General features: G+C 47.6%; 2 protein-coding genes across 2 annotated transcripts in view; both read left to right on the forward strand.

The window, feature by feature from the left end:
- cav1 (caveolin 1) overlaps positions 1–3,179 on the forward strand; it is a gene marked incomplete in the record, with an annotated part of 3,836 nt that extends 657 nt beyond the window's left edge. The window contains 1 exon segment of the mRNA XM_078082405.1: positions 1,323–3,179. Within this exon segment, the coding sequence (XP_077938531.1) occupies positions 1,323–1,672 (350 nt within the window).
- Positions 3,180–9,296: 6,117 nt separating this feature from the next.
- The window catches only part of met (MET proto-oncogene, receptor tyrosine kinase), a 49,918-nt gene continuing 41,743 nt past the window's right edge, over positions 9,297–17,471 (forward strand). The window contains exons 1-2 of the mRNA XM_040163394.2: positions 9,297–10,189; positions 11,632–12,838. Of these exons, the coding sequence (XP_040019328.2) occupies positions 11,633–12,838 (1,206 nt within the window). The 5' untranslated portion in view covers positions 9,297–10,189; position 11,632. The remainder of the gene's footprint in view (positions 10,190–11,631; positions 12,839–17,471) is intronic.

A 17,471-nucleotide genomic window follows, 5' to 3' on the forward strand; every position in this document is an offset into this window, starting at 1 on the left:
CCTCACCATCCGCTGAGTGTTTGTTCCGCTCGGCAATCAAAGTCCTGGAAAATGGAGCCGAGTGGGTCCACTTTAAAATGTGTAGCTGTGGAAAAATTGAATGGACTGTTTTGTGGTCGCAGTCAGATTTATATTCCACGGTTGGTGCTGTGAGAGAAGCTTTATGTTGCTGCTTGGAGGGAAATAATTGGACCTGCGAGCTGCTGTTTGAGGCAAAGAAGTGGCATATGTGAAAAGCATTGTTACAAATAGAACGTCCACTCTGAGCCCTAAGAAATGCTTTATAGTCTGTGCTCTTAGTCTTAAATAACTCCATGTATAAGATGCAGCCAACAGAATAGATAAAAACTGATTTGATTAATTGTCCTAAGAAAGGAGACAAGTGCATCAACTAACCAGCAGAGAGTTCCAAGATGGAAAAAGTGGAAAGTGAACCGCAATGTGCTTTTCTTCAATGCCTCCGGTCAGCTGGTGTGCGTTACGTCATCCAAACAGAGAGGATCTCACTTCCACTTCACCGTCAGGGGGTCGCTGGGTACCACCTGCTCGACTTACCGTCATGGCCCTGAGTAGCTCGACAGGCGAGACACCGTCTCCGAGTGACTGTAACATAAATATTGACTCTGCGCTCAGGAAGCGGCGGAGAGAGAAGGCTTCACCTTCGCTGATCACACAATAACAGTGTGTGCAACACGCCCGTTTATTCCACACACACACTGCAGAAAGAAGGTGCCACACAGCGAGTGTTTACAGCGGCTAAAAGCTTCTAGGAACTCGATTCAAGCTGAGTCCTTTTAACAGACCACCGTCCTCACAAGGTTTAGTATGTGAACACAAGGACGGTTTGACCTTTAGTTTTCTACTTCAGCTGACTTTTATCTTATCTATCATCTATCCATCTCTCTCCAGCCATACTGTGTGTGTGTATGTGTGTGCGTGTGTGTGTGTGTGTGTGTAGACTGGGTACCAGTCACTGCGAGCGGAGATGTGAATCTTGCCAAAGAACCCCTAACCCTCCATCTCAAACTGACGTGTGCACAGGGAGGGAAGCTGCTGATCTATGTGTCCACATCACGGACTGGACTGTGTGTGTGTGCGTGTGTGTGTGAGTGTGAGGGGGGGTGGTTATTGATGAGTGCTGTACTGTGTCCTGTGATTGACAGCATTGTTGTAGTTTACATCTTAGAACTAAAATCACTTCATAAAATGTATTGAAATATAAAGCCGTCTTATTAATCAATAAGGCTCCACCCTTTCTTATCTCTTCTGGTTCCAAAACGAAGATGGCGACGTTTTCTGACTCCTCCTCTTCTTCCCTCCCCAGGTAGACTTCGAGGACGTGATCGCCGAGCCGGCGGGGACCTACAGCTTCGACGGCGTGTGGAAAGCCAGCTTCACCACCTTCACCGTCACCAAGTACTGGTGCTACCGGCTGCTGACGGCCCTGGTGGGCATCCCCCTGGCGCTCATCTGGGGCATCTTCTTCGCCATCCTGTCCTTCCTGCACATCTGGGCCGTGGTGCCGTGCGTCAAGAGCTACCTGATCGAGATCCACTGCGTCAGGCCGCGTCTACTCCATCTGCGTGCACACCTTCTGCGACCCACTGTTCGAGGCCATGGGCAAGTGCCTCAGCAGCATCCGGATCAGCACCACCAAGGGGGTGTAGGATGAGGAAGAGGAGGGGCAACGCGGAAACACTGGTTAACGGAAAGAGGGGGAGGGTCAAAGAAGAACAACAAAATAGACCTCTGGGGAAAACGAGAGGTGAGACTTTTCCAGAGCTGTGGGGAAGGGAGGATGAGGGGGGGGGGGGGGTTGTGTGTAGGTGAAGAGGCGTGGTCACATGGCACCTGACCTCTCTCCAGTGTCGCCACAACCAAACAGGTGGCAACAGGAAATCAAAGGGTTCTTCTCCGGGGTTGTTGTTGTTTTTTGTTTGTTGTTGATGATGTCAATTCCTTCCGTTCGTCCTCTGGAGAGCTTCTCACTTTGAGGGATTCATGTGAAGAGGAGATGTCGGGGTGTGTCCCTGTCTTCTCTAGTGTGTGTGTGAGTGTTGGGGTTTGGGGGGGGGGGGGAGGCCGCGTCGGGGGGGGGGGGGGGGCTGGGAGGGGGAAGGGGGGGCGAAGCGAGCGCTGCTAAATTCTATCTGACTCAGCAGAATCAAAATAAGCCTCTAGGCCGAACAGCACAGCCACGGCCCTCCCTTTGCCCCCTCTGCCCTCTACCCCACCCCCCCCCCCCTCCCCCAATGACCTCCAATCCACCAAAGCCCCTCCCGGCTTCCCAGCAGTCTGACACACTGAACCTGCCCTCGTTCCTGCATGCACCTGCATCGCCTCGCTGCCCACTCATCGTCCTGCACCGCAGCACGCCCCCCCCCCTCCCTCCACCGCTAGCCCCCCCCCCCCCACATCATCTACATCTCAGCTCCACTCTCTTCTTGCTCCACCTCAAACTCAGAGCTCCATCACCACCATCCTCCTCGTGTGTGTGACAATAATTTTCTTCTTTTGGCCTTTTGTTTTTCCGTGAAGCTCTAAACGCGTCGTCCCATCGTGATGCTTCTTTTCTTTTGCTTCACTACGAACATGAAGAGCTTTGAGTTTTTAACGTGTGCGCCGTAGTTTTCATGTCCTGTATGTGCTGTATGGGTGTCGCCTCCTTCCAGTGCACCAATCCATGGAAAAGTACTGTTAGTGAAAAGCACTGAAGTTAGCGCCTGTGTGGAGATGCTTGTGACGCCCTGTGGTACTCGCACAGGTTAACACTTTGGAATTCAGACAATGTGAGATGGAATGTCTGATTTTTTTTCTTCTTTTTTAAATGTATTTTTTGTTGTTATCTGGTCGTTATTTCCCATCCATCCTTTTTTTGTCTTTTTGTTTAAACTTTTAAGTAAACAGATGTGCCCACTTCTGACTGTGGACAGGGTGGGGTTCTGCAATGGGGTGGAGGGGTGGAGGGGGTTGTTTTGTTGAGACACTACGCTAAGCTTTACTCCGTCACCTTCACTCTACCCGCCGTCTTCTCACTGGGACGGTAACATCGCAGCACCTGTGATGTTTTTAAGCTCCAAAAGTGATATTTTTATAAGAAAATATGTTTGTTTTCCCCCTTTCCTTGCTTTCATTGTACAATATCACGCTGTGCACATTAAAATTTAATATAACCCCAATGTGGATTTGTTTGTTCTTTTATCTAGAGCTTCTTTAAAAGGCATCACCAGTGTGTGATTCATGTGAAAGTCCAACATTAACAGTGGATCTTTTGTTCCCTCTATCACTTATGACATTGAGTCATAGCAAATCTAATTGTGTAGTGACTCACAGAAGATGCTGACTGGTTTCATTCATCTGTTCTGCAGCTACTGGCCAGTTCAAGCAACTGGGAAGAAAAACACCCAACAGCAGCTGAACGGTGATCTGATTTGAAATATCAATGCACGTATCATAATTATTTTCTCAGTGTGACTGTGACTCATGACGTTCAAGACTAGAAGCATGTGTCATCAGTAAGAAATCATAATAACTCTGCTGCACAATACGTCACATTTGTAGCAAATAAATTGTGATTTTTTTCTTTATCCAAGCAAAGATATGAAGTGGTTCTCTGGATCTTTTAAGAATTAACAACCAATCTAATCAGCTGAGAGAATGCTTGTGATCAGGTGAGCAAAAGTGCAGCTTATCAAGTCCCAGAGGCCGAAGCTTGATGTGGTTAAAAGATGAAAGAATACAAAAACACATTTTCACACAGGATGCAGGAGAATATATGGATTGTTTTGGGATTAGTAAAGTTCTATCTTGTCTTCTTTTCTGTTCCTTAACCCAATCAATGCATCCTGGAATGAGAGAGGGACAAACTGCCCAAACTTATTGACTTGTAGCCGCGTCAGGAAGCCCACATTCTGTTGGTTGGTGGTTCGGCATGTGCCCCCCCACCCTCCCCCCCCCGGTTTGTTCCTGTTCTCTGCACTGTTTTGCATGTTCTCTGCAGCTCGCAGTCCTCCAAAGGTCAGATGGATTAAAGGCTGTAAACTACCAACAAATAAGAACATCGGTGCTGAGCCGGAGCCCGGGGGCTGGAGGACACATCCTAGGTGTTATTCTGCTGAGGTGCATGCTGGGAAAGGCTCAAACCATCATGTGAACGTGCATAGATAAAAAGAAAATGACCTTTTATGAAGTTGTCTAACTCCCTTTTTGAGTAACTCGTCTCAGCTGCTGCGATGCGACAGCGCCCTCTAGTGGGACGAGTCGATAAATGCAGCAGAAACAAAAGACCTTTGATTTTATGGCATTGTTGAATATTTTCCAAAGCTTCTGGCATCATAATAATTCTAACAGCATATAGTCCTCTGCTGCCAGGTTTTGCTTCAGCCACAGGAGCCTTGCAAGGGTGGGGATCGGGTTTGTGTACACTCTTCAAGTTCTTCCACACCAAACTGACCCTTTACTTATGGAGCTGGAATTATGATGTTGAAACATGTTGTTGTATTTTAATATCTGATCGGAGACCATCGGAGGTGAGGTGGACTCCGGTCTGTCCTCCGGTGACTCAGTCGGAGGTGACGTAGCCACAGCAGCTGTTTTCCTCTCAGCAGACATCACAGACTCCTCTGGTGCTTCATCATTCACCTGAGAAGATTTCCCTTCCCATCACGTCGCCTGGGCTCTGAGAGCTTTAAGTCTCTTGAGGCCTGACCTCCGACCCAGCTGATCTCGCTTTTAATAAATCACGTGAAGGCAACATCTCAATCAGCATTTTATTCTCTAACAACTTAAAAGCTTTTTGTCCAAACGGGATTTAGATAAAAATACATCATGCTTTGATAAATCCAGCAGGGTTTACCACACTGATCTTCCCACAGGCCTCCCTGAAAAAGACAAAAAGACCCTCAGAGGGCTTGTGCACAATGCAGCTGTTAGAGTTCTTGTAAAGTTCTCGTAAAGTCTCCACAGTGGCGTCTTCCTCCAGCTCACTCACAGGACTTTATTCCTAAATCACGCCAGAGGAAACTTCTAGATCGTATCGTTCCCACCTGCTTTTTGTTAGTTGAAATATTGAAACACTTATTCTTTTTATTCTTCATTCTTCATGTTCCATGATTCTGCTCTGCTCTCCCGTGAACACTCCTAACGGCGGATTGTGTGCGACCGGTGGCGGCTCACAACCATCAGTGGGCGCTGACTCATCGCACATCAGCGGACCCGAGGAGCCTCACACACACACACACACACACACGCACACACAGTCCTCTTTATTTGGGTTCAACAAACAACCCCTCGGAGAAGCTGCCTCCATCCTGACATTTACCGAGAAGAAGCCCCCCCCCCCCACCCCTCCTTTCTACATGCCCCTCTCCTCGGCAACACCTGGTCCTCAGGACAGGTCTCTGGCAGGACAGGTCTCTCATTATAAAGAGTGCACTGGAAAACAAATGCAGTCTTTATACAGAAAGATGTGTGCTGAAGTTGACTTACGTGACTTTTGTTGATTGGCGAACTACCAAATCAACAAAGAACATTGTTATGTTAGGAAGATCTGCAGAAAGATGATTTCATTTGATGTTATCTAAAAAGCAGAATTCATTTGATTTTAAACCAAAGAAACTGCGTGTTCAAAAACAACACATCTGATAAACTTTTAAAGTCACTCAATCGCAAATATTTCAGTTTTGCTGTGGCAATTTTCTGTAACTGCAGGTGTGTTTTTGGATCTCACTTACCAGAGAACAAAACAGTGCTGGGAAATGTCACCACAGATAATACTGCAAATAAAAAGAGTTTTTCATTGGACGGCCGTTGCCTCGATCGCCATTTTGTTACCTGATTGGGGTAGAAAGTGATTTGAAGGTAATAAATTCTCATTTCAGAGCTAATTTTGCCCCTTAAACACATTTATTTTGAGGAAACTCAATCTCTGGGATTAACACTTACAGCAGATTAAATTTTGTATTGAAATAAGCAGAATGAGACAGAAGTGTAGAATAAATACACACTACAGAGTATTTATAAAAAAAATACTGAGGTTTTACTGCTACTTGACTGTGTTTATTTTAGTAAAAGCTTCCATGGATAAACAATACAGGAGCGTTTAAGAGCTCTAAAAGGCTTCCTATAAACAGCTCGACAAGACAAGGACGACATGAAAGACTTCTCCTTCTGCCCAACCAGCGGGTTTGATCACACTACAGAAACAGGGAGTGGGATCTGTAGTTGTTCCAACCACTAATCCACATTAACATTATCTGCTCTGTGACAACATGGCGAGATGTTTGTAAGTCATCACAATTCTCCGTCACGTTGAGCCTCAGTTAAATATTCGCAGCACGTGTTAAAGGCTGTGATGAAGTGACCTCATCAAAGCCTTTGAGCTGGACGTGAATATGAGATCTGAGCTCCTCTCATCACATCTCCCCTGTGATAAGGCCGATGGTCTTCACACGAGCCGTCCATCCGGAGACGGACGAGGACGCAGCAGCTCCTCGGCTGTCGGGTTCCTCCTGCGTCTGCCTCAGACACCATTTCCTGTGAAGAAGGAGATTTGGATCTTTTGATTTCCTTTTTCATCAGGAGTGACTTTATCAGAAACTCGGGCAGAAGAAGAGGGGAGAAACGATGCGTCTGTCCGGCTGTGATTCGCTGCAGACATTTACTGAAATAAGCATCCACACTTAATATTTGTCTTTAAGCGCCTGGTTACCAAAGAACATTAGAAGAGGCCCACTGGCGTCACGTCACCTGTGAAGACGCTGCAGGAGAAGCTCGTTTGTGGAGATGCTCAGCTGAGTGATGACACACTTAATCCCCGGCAGCTAAAGGTGAAGCGTCCATCTGCAGATTGAAGCCACGGGTGGGGGGGGGCGAGGGGCGATGGGTCGAAAGCATCCATCAGGGTTTGCCGCCCCGGTCACAGTTAACCAGAGTTTGTATTGACCCGCTCGTGATAGATAAGCTCCTGTAGGGAATCCACGAAAACAGTGAAATCCACGTTAAAGTAAGAAACACCTTATTGCATCATTAATTACATCCAATAATACATCACACTTGCAGTACCTGCAGATGGCGCCATCAGGGGTCAGATTCCTGCTGTTGTGAAGGGTCAAATCCCAAATGCTCTTTGGTTGTGCACATCCGGGTTTGAAGGCTTTAGCCCGAAGCCGCTCTTCTCGTTTCAGGCTTCCCAGCTGGTTTTGGATCTTTAGCTGCAGGGGTTTGCATAAGTTCTGTTTCATCCATTCAAGAATTATTCTACAGCAACATTCATGTCCTATAACAGCGTCCCTGTTGAAGACCACTTCCTGTTTTACGTCGTGTTGTGCTGAGCCTGGACCAAACCTGGCGCAGGAAGTGGACCGTGCCGCAGTGCTGCAGGTGTTGATGCAGATCATTCCTGCAGCGCGTGTCATACTCGCCGCTTCCCACATTCTGCATGCCGACAGTGTGAGGTTCACCACCCGGCCGACCTTCTCCGCCTCCCGGCCAAGAGGCCCGGATCCAAAATGTAGTTTACCACCGCATGAGCCACACGAACGCACCCCTCGGGTGGAGACACACACCCACACACACACACAACCCGTCAGACAAACCCCTTGACAACTGCGCCAGAAGTGCCTGGAGGCAAAAAACACAGACTACAAAGAGGGAAGGAGGAACGTTTGCTCAGCAGTAAAAAGGTGGAGAAGGTCGAGCTTCACGCGATCAGCACCGATGAGAACACGATAATTACATGTCACGATATTTAGACGATGCTCTCATCCAGATGTGATTCAATAAGTGAACAGGTGGAGGAGAGACACGGCAGGCGGGGCCGATGATGAGACAATGGCCCCCGGGCACTGACACAAGGCCCCGACACCTGTCCTCCAATGCACCCGGCTGTTGTCTCTTTATTACTCTTTTGGTTTCACTTTGTCATTGTTGGCTTTTTGTATCACTTTTAAGTTGTTTTGTGTGTCTTTGTGGTCATTCTGAGCCCTTCTGGTTGGTATATGTGTCTCTTTCATTGACATTTCGGATCAGAAAAAACGCTGGATCTTAAACCTGATCATAATTGGCTTGAACTTAACCTAAAGGGACTAAAACTACACAGTGAGAGAAAAATGAATCCTGCCCATAGCCTACTGTAAAAACATAAAGGACTGTTTTTACACTTAAGATTTTGTACGGATTAAACAAGCGAGATCCAGCGTGTTAATTAGGAACATTTAGGTTATCTGCGTCTTTCTGTTTTCAGTCTTTCTGCTGAACTAAACTAATCTAACTTTTCCTTTAAACATCTTCTCTGAGCACCGATTTCACAAACTCAAATTCTGCCTTCCGCTTTGTTTCTCAGAATTTCACCAGGATCTTACGTCTTGTAGCTGCACGTCACTGTGAATAAAGATTCTTCTTCAATGGTCCTGGCTGATGATCCACTTTGACACTTTAAGGGCTCCCCGGTGCAACAGCGTCGTCCTCTGGGAAATCACCCAGATGAGAGTGGAAAAACGAAAAGGGGCTCTGGTAAGAAGGAACGAGGCCGACATGAGCCTTTCCATCGTTAGGAAGAGGAGGAGAGGAAGCTGCTGTTTAGTTTTTCATCACTCATCGACCTGCTTGCTTGCAGGCGCTCGTCCTCTGGCCGTCTGTCCGTCTCATTGAAGCCTCTCATGTCAGAAAGTCAGCGTCTACCTATTACTTCTGCATCTGCTACCAGGGTTCACGGCCCTCATTCCCACTGGCCTCCTCTCAGGAAGCGGGACAAAGGAGTGTTCTTGGGTCCCGGCCACTGTGATTCATGGCTGAGACACACACAGTCGGTGTGGCCTTTAAAACTGAGCTTGTTATTTACGGCTGAGTGAGCCGTTTTAACGTGACGCACAGCGCAGGTTGGAGAAGAAACAAAGACCTTCCTTCGTGGTGCCGATGCCAACTTCTACTTTCATTTTGAACATTTCTGCAGTCGTGATGGTAAAATATGCTTCATTAATACTTCGCTGACGCTTTTCGATTCGAAAGGCATAACTTCTCGCTTGTCTCATAAATTTCTTCAGCTAATCGGTTATGACCAATTTTGAGCCTAAATTTGCCACCATATTGCATAACGTCTTTATACATGATCAAAAAGAATCTTGACATTCGACAACATCATAGCATCTATAGCAAATTGTAAATTCGCTTATTTGAGGAAATTGCACTTTCTTGTTTCTTGTTCTCCTGAGTTTGTACCCTATGGTTGAATGCACTTATTGTACGTCGCTTTGGATAAAAGCGTCAGCTAAATGACATGTAATGTAATGTAATGTAACATCAACAAACATTAGGCAGCATTCTTCATTAAAAGAATAAGAATATATGTCTTTATATGTTCTCTCCCAAAACACTGATGAACTGATGAAACGCAACACTGAAAACACTAACGAGCTGTGAAGTCATAAGTCAAAATGTGCCCAATCTCAGTGAGTTTATGCAACACTGGTCATGCATGTTAAAAATAAGAGCTGCTGTGCTTCTTTAGGTTGACGAGGGCTGCTGGTGGAACAAAGATGGGGAGCATGCAAATGTGCATTCTGCAAATTCTCTGTATTATTAGATGTATGTATTTAGTTAGTGGTTGTAATGTTGTTAATTGTAAGCGTCAGCCAAATGACATTAATGACGTAATGTAATGTAATGGCACCTTCGGTGATTTGGCGTCTGGTGTAATCGGACCACAGTAGTTATGGTGAATTCAAACAGAAATCCCTGGACTGAGACTCTGTGCAGATCCGATGTGCAGATCCGATGGGACCCCAGCGCCACCCGGGTCGTTCCCCTCTGGTGGATAAATCTTGTCTCACCTGAGCTCCGTGCAGCACCTGTTTGCGTCACGGGGTCTGGGGAGAAAGGGGCGGGGCTTCAACGGAGCAGAGCCGCGCGGCAGCAGCGTGTCTGTGCTGGATGCAGTCTGTCAGTCAGCTAGTCAGTGTCGAGCCACACCGGGTCTCAGCCGCAGAGAAAAGCATCAGGATATTTTACCGCCGGGGAGGAAAACAAGTCGGTCCCTTTCTGTTTATTTGGTTTTATTTGATCTCAGGGAGAAGAGGTTTCTAAGCGACCCGTTTGGACTTGGATGAGAAAGTCCAAGAAGTCCCTCTCCCGGAGAGACCAGCGGAATATGATTTGAATCCAGGGAACCAACAGCACCGTTGCTCGTAAACAGGTGAGCTTTATTGTCTTCTTTTCCCCAAAATTTCTGCGCTTTTCTTTTCTTCTCTTTTTTTTTCGCTCTATGGGTATTTTCATGCGTAAAAACGCACGCACACTGAAAGTCGCAAATCGCTCCTCCTCCTCCTGTGGATATCACAGCCTGTTTTGAAATGGCTTTATTTCTCTGGCCCCTAACCTAATTTCACCAGCCTTGTGTTTTCTGAGACCTTTCGCCATGAGTCACTTTCCTCTTTAACCGAAACATTTTCCCCGTTTCACCGCCTTTTGTCAGAAAACAACAGGCGTGCGATGCGATGGTGCAGGTGCGCACTGAAGTGCACTGTTACTCATAATCTTTAGAGCAAAACAAGACCTCGCCATATCCTTCAAAACAAGACAAAGCTGTGCCATTCTTTAACATCATCTTATGTGTGTTTTAAATTTATACTTTTACATTTCATTTAAAAAGTCATTTAAACTCTTTCAATTTTTCCTTTTATGTGTTATATTTGGCACTTATTAGTATCATTATCTGCGTTAAACTCTGATAGGAGTTTTGCCTCTATGCACTTCTCTTTTAGTCTCGCTGTATTGTCCTTAAAACGTGTGAAGAAAAAACACAACAGAAAAAGCAGAAAAAAACGAAGGGCGATGACACTTGGGTCATAAATCCAAATGTGCCCACAGGGGATCTCAGTGAGTTTAACTGACTGAGAGCGTGCATGTAAAAACAACAAAAATACGCTGGATGCTGATGCCTCGTTATCTTTGCTGTACAAGACATTTTGGTGAAACCACATGCGGACAGAAAGCATGCAAATGTACATTCATTGGTGCCCCCCCCCCCCCCCCCCGCCCCCTCCCTCCTCACTCCCAGTGGATTACCATTTAGTTAGCTGTGGTTATTTATCATTGTGCAGGCAGGTCCTCCTCGCCTTCTCCCTTCCAGCCTCGTTTGTTTTAATTAAGTTTATCTGCGCTCCCTCGGGCCCTTTGCCGTCTAAACTCAGGCCCCAGAGCGCGGCTCTCTGGGTGATTCACTGCCCCCCCCCGCTGTGGTCACTCTCTGCGCTGCTAAAAGGCTCACTGAGGTCCGGCGGTGGGGTTTGTCTTTGGTCAGTGGAGTCAGTGCTGATGATTCGGAGGCCGATGTCGAGGCTTTGTGTCACCACAGTGCCTCCAGGCCCTTTGATGTGAATGGTTTCACTGCTTGTGGTGGAGTGAGTAAAGCCTGGTTCTATACTCTGACACAGTTCCATTTGAAAGTCTAAAAGGGGATTTCGGTGTCCTTCTGTTTCCTATTCAGCACATGCTGCCCCCTTTTCGTACTCATTCACACTACAGACAATCGAGGCCACCTATTCCCAGATATTCATGATGAACTTATTCAATTCTCTTTGTTCCAGCAGGGAAGTTTCACCCACTAATTTCTCCCATCTCTTGTTCCTGGAACAGGATGAATCTCCGCTCCCTCCATGCCGCCATGCTGCTGTGGTCCTTGTGCCCCGGCACTCGGGCCCAGTGTGATGCTTCCTCCCAGACCAACAAACTCGACCTCTCCGTCTCCTTCGAGCTCCCGACGTTCACCGCAGACTTTCCGATTCAGAACATGGTGACGCTGGACGGGATCGTCTACGTCGGGGCGGTGAACAGAATCTACGCCCTGGCCCCGAACCTCACAAAGCTGTCTGAGTACCGCACGGGGCCCCTGCTCGCCAACGAGACCTGCGGCCAGAAACCAGCCGGTGCTGTTTCCGGCGGCGGCGGCAGGATGGACAACCGGAACATTGCCTTGGTGGTGGAGAACATTTACGACAAGGGTTTGTTCAGCTGCGGCTCGGCGGACAACGGGGTCTGCCGCCGCCACGTCCTGGACGACGACATCAGCCCCAAAACCGTAGACGAGCAAGTGTCCTGCTTCGGCGACAAGGCGAGGCCGCGCAAGGGTCAGCCCGGCGACTCGGACGTGGTCGTCAGCCCTTCGGGCTCCCAGGTGCTCAACGTGGAAAGCAACGTCATCAAGTTTTTCGCGGGGAACTCAGAGATACCGGGCAGCGGAAACGTCTCGGGCAACGCGACGCGTCCCCACACCTTGGCCCTGCGGAAGATGAAGACGAGCCAGAACGGCTTCACCTTCTTCTCCGCCCGCTCGCACATGGACCTGATCCCGTCTCTCCGTGGAAACTACTACCTGCGATACGTTTACTCCTTCCACAGTGGACCATTCACCTACTTCCTCACGGTGCAGCGGGTGAGCTGGGACTCGCAGGCCTACCACACCCGCATCGCCCGCATGTGCTCCGGGGACGTGGAGATCCGCCGCTACGTGGAGATGCCTCTCGAGTGCATCAGCACCGACAAAAGGCGGCGGCGCTCCGAGGAACCCATGAAGGTATTCAACATCCTCCAGGCGGCCCACGTTGGCAAGGTGGGCAACGACGTCGAGCTCCAGAAGAAGCTGTTAGTGGAGGAAGGCGGCGACGTGCTGTTCGCCGCCTTCGCCCGGGGAAAGCCGAACTCCCCGGAGCCCACCCCGAACTCGGCCGTCTGCGTCATGTCCGTGAGCCACATCAACAAAATGTTCAAGCTGTACATGCAGGGGTGCAACACGGTCGACCCGTATCACTTCACGGGGTCGGACAGGAAGTCCTGCTACAACGTGGTAAGAGCTGGGAGTGGGCGGGGCTTATTGTGTAGAGGTCGACTTCGAAGAAGACCAATTTTAGACTAAATAGTTTTCAAAGAGGCTGAAGTTTTGTGTATATGGGTATAACATCCAACAAGGTAACAGAAGCACTGTGAGGGTGCATTTCTTTGTAAATTAAATGAAGTATTAGACGGGTTAATCTTTCCATGTTTGGCTTTTACGTTAACTGTAATACAAGCACTTTCTTTTTTATGTTTTCCAACACCACTGGTACTTAATACATCTAAAGCTTTTTTCCAGGCCCCGTGAACAGACTCTGTAGATCAGCGACAGTTTACGACGTCTTTCAGACACATAAAATCAGTCATCTGTTGTTTGGGCATCGCTTGGTTTCTTACTTTTAGGGTAACGGGCCTTGTGAGGTGGGTAACAGGATGTTTGTTCAGTGCAGGCAGGTTGTTGGGTGGAGAGTCCCAGTAACTAGGTGGTCTCAAGGTTTGCCTGTCCACCCGACCCTTTGTGTCCTTGTCATTGTGTTCAAGTGTCCTTGAGCAAGACACTGGAGCATAACCTGCTCGTGACCTTTGACCCCTCTGGTTCAGAGCGTTCGTACATGCAAGCCTGTCTCATGGGAACATGTGGAGAAACTGATTATGTTGTGAGTTGTATTGTTTTTTTGTAGGTGTTTTATATTTGTGCGTCTCGTGCGTTATCGTGGTTGCAGATTGAAGTGGCCACTTGTTAGAAAGTCTTTTCTCGGCACATCGGACATGAATCGGAACAGTGACTATGAGGTCAAAGAGCGGACTTCCCTCTTTAATGTGAGGCTGCTCACGTCCATATACGGTGAACTTAGCCAAGCAACCCGGACAATGATCCTAAACCTACAGACAAGACCAGTGGGAGAGTCTTGACTGGGTGGGTCACCTGAGCTCAATGCGGCTGATCATTTTGTGTTGTGTTGTGTGTTGTTGAGTACTGTGTGTGTGTGTGTGGGGGGGGGGGGGTAACCTTCCCCCCTCCCCGTGCAGCTGTAAGCCAGTCGTTACCTCGCCGGTAGGCACTCCCCTCCGATCCATCAACATGGACTCGATCAATCAGTTGAATCACCTGATCAATAATGACACGCAGTTAACCTCCGCCCTCATCCTGCCTCAGGGTCCGTCAATGTGATACCCCCCCTTCCTCACAACTTCATCTTTAGTTAACCACAGCATCAGTCACGCAGCGGATTAGCTTATCCTCCTGGATTTTCTTAATACACTGCATATGCTTTCAAAGGGCAAGTACACACAGGAGTGAGTGAGTGTGTGTGTGTGTGTGTGTGTGTGTGTGTTACTATGCAGGATACTTCTTGTACCATAAGCCGGTGTGAACACCGCTGCATGTGCCTTCATTGTAGGAGCGTTTGTTTGCAGTTGTTGCTTGGCAGGAAACCACAAGCGTAACGCTGGTGTATCCAGTAGCAAAAGTAAACTGCAGTCAATGAGCCGTGTCCCTAAAGCCCAGAGGACGCGCTCGATTAAAGTCATTATTAATATTCAACGCGTTGCATGTAAGAAATGGGTCAAATTTGAGCAGCCGGCAATGCGCCCACCAAGCGGGAGGTGGATCGGAGGAATAAAGGACACAGCTAGAGAGTCCTTGTTTTTAGAGTAGATATCGGCTGGATGTCCTCTTTTTTTTTCTTCTTTGTTGGTAAGTTAGTTCAACTAAATGTCCATAAGAGGAATGGAATGTTTGCAGATGTGTGTGCCTTCTTCCTGAATGATATCGAATAAACTGGGATCGCGATGCACGACCATGCTAATGCATGGTGGGGGGTGTAAGGGGGGGGGGGGGGCACAGCCCTGACAGCTATCAGCGGCGCACATCCACAGGGGAAAGTGAGGAATGCTGGGAGCTTTTGGGCAGCGCATATCTGACTCTCAGCGAGCCGTGATGAATGGACCCGGGGGTAACAGGGCATCAGCAGCTGGGCGGAAGATGATCCTCTGACCCCCCCCCCCCACCTGTTATCGCCACCTGTGGGAGAGAAAAACAGCTTTTTTTCATCATGGGAGATCAGATAGTTTGATCTTTTTGAGGCATATCTGTAAGAGTGAATAAAGTCCGAGGACCCTTGGTAGCTCTGACGCAGCTCGGGGGCGGGGCCTAGCAAAGGGTGGATGACCACAACCTCATGCGATTTTCTAATGGGGTGAAATGATGACAAACATGGACGTACTCTTCAGCTTAACCAAGGCGGTTCGTCTCACCTAACCTCGCCCTGTTGTCATTTGCTTTTCATCTTTCTAAAATTCTTAATAAGAACCAAAAATAAGTGATTACTACTGTATTACTGTGTAATACCAAGTGACAAATGCTGGGGGAAACTATCTGCTATCGGCCCAAACGGTGGTTGTCAGCCTCTTGACGGCGACTGCAGGAATGAACACTGTTGTCGTTCTCGGTGAGAGTGTGCGTTTCCATTATTAGACATTCTTTCCTCCTGACTCACTTGATTACTGGGTCGGTGTGAGGCGTGACTTCAGCATTTGCTGGAGGTACAGGAGCATCTCTGCGCTGTGTAATTATCGTCGAGTCCTTCCGTTCTTTGACGCGTGCACAGACAATATGACTGAGAAGTTCTCTGCAGGAGACAAATGGCAACAAAAGTGAGTTTGAATCTCGCAGCAGGTCCAAGTTCAAGGTCCAAGTTCCAAAAGAGCCGTTACTCCCCACTTCTGCTTTCCTGATGACGTGTGTCCTCTTGTCTTCAGCTGCCGGCTTAAGAAACAAACTGTAAGGACAAGAGTCCACCGGACAGCTGTCTGTCCGCCTGCAAACTATCTAATCGTAGCCTAATAGATTTATGACCTGGCAGGTAGACTCTCTTATCGTGAGCTATGCGAGAGATAAACGTGGCCGTAAATTCATAAAAGGCAAAAGAAACGCCGGGAGGAGAAACGCTGAAGCACACAGGAGGTTATTTTGGGTCCTTTGCGTGTTTCTGGTGGAAAACTCCCAGTAGGAACCCGGACGAGACGAGAGACGAGCGCACCAGCGCGTTTGAAGTTTTTCTATTTTTCTTTTAAGTGCTGGTTGTCGGCTCGACTCAGACGGGCCTCTCGACTCCGGCCGAGGCAGAGAGATATGATGAACGTCATGATGACGAGTGTCTCTCTTCCTCGGCTGTCTGCTGAAGGATCGAGTCTGCCGCCGGGGCCGGTTTTTTTTCGGGGCCGTTTCTGTCTTCTGTCACACAAGGAGGGTGATTGCTGTTCTTCACAGTGAGACGCTGAGTGGGACTAATGACTCCTGTGCTTGAGCCTGTAGAAAATGTCCTTCCCTTTCAAGGAACAGTTTAAATATATTTATAGCTCTTGATGTAAACACACTTTGAAGTATTTAGTATTCCTCGATCTGAGCGGAAGGAGAGCAGATTTTAAGCGGCTGAGCGAATTGATCATATTATTTAAAAAGCCTTGGTGAAAGGGATGATCCTTCACTTCCGTTTGAATCACTCGGCGAGCCTTCACGATACTTCAACTAATTATTTACCGAGAACGGACACACAATCTAACGTGAAGCGTTTAAGCGACGCCAGCAGCTCACCTGCCTCTCCTAATCAGAAGCGCTCTATAAAGGAAACTCCGGACGGGCTGTTGCTTGATATCGTCGCTTAAAGGGAGACAAGCGAGGCCGTTTTGTCGGGTAATGTTGGCTCGAGGTTCCGAGCGCTCCCGGTGGCCCCGACACCCGTTCCCATCAGTCTATCGAGGGAGCAGGAACATTTGAGACTAAAAATAAAGAGCAGCCACGGGTCAAAATTATCATCGGATTACCATTGATTCCAGAAAACCCACCAAATGCTGATTGCTTTTAAATTGAATCATCGGCCTGATTGATTATAGTGTGCGCAGTATAATTCCAGCTGGGGGGCCCTTTTGACCGACAGTCATTTTAATTAGCCCGCCTGTTTTAATGAACACACTTTAAAGCAGCCGCCATGGACGCAGATTGATTTAATGTTATTGTGTTAAGGAATTCCCAATTATCAAATACGATAAAATATCTAGTAATGTGACTAAGAAGATAAATACTGGGTCAGTTGGTCAATACATGCGATATGATTTCATTTTACTTACACGTGAGTGTAAAGCGCACATGGAGTCATTGTTTGTTTGCTGAGAAGGAGCCGTTTATATCTGCACACAACCTGCACGGAGCGGACAAAACAAACTCTGCATCCAGAGGAGCGTTTGTGACGTTTGCGGTTCTAGTGGAGGATTCATTGAAAACGCAACATGGCCAACGCCAGTTTTCAATGATGGCGAAATGTTTGTTCCAGATGAATGAATGAAATATTGTGCTGCTGCCGAAAAAGATCGTTGTTTGGTACAGAATAAATGCATTTAGATTTGCTAAATAAACAGGTGAGTCAATTTTATTCTTTTGGCACTTTTCAAAACAAAAGTCACAGAGCTTCACACAAGTTTTCACAATATGTAGCCAGTCTGCTTCTAATATATATTTCTATTTTTTTAAGATGAAAATATCACATGAAATGTACCATTCACTTTCTCAGACATGTAGGAGTGTGTCGAAGCAGTAAAAAAAAAAAGGAGATGTGTTGTAATAAGGCCAATAACAGATCAGTCCATCA

Source organism: Gasterosteus aculeatus, chromosome X (genome assembly GCF_964276395.1).
Source record: "Gasterosteus aculeatus chromosome X, fGasAcu3.hap1.1, whole genome shotgun sequence".
Taxonomy (NCBI): Eukaryota; Metazoa; Chordata; class Actinopteri; order Perciformes; family Gasterosteidae; genus Gasterosteus; species Gasterosteus aculeatus.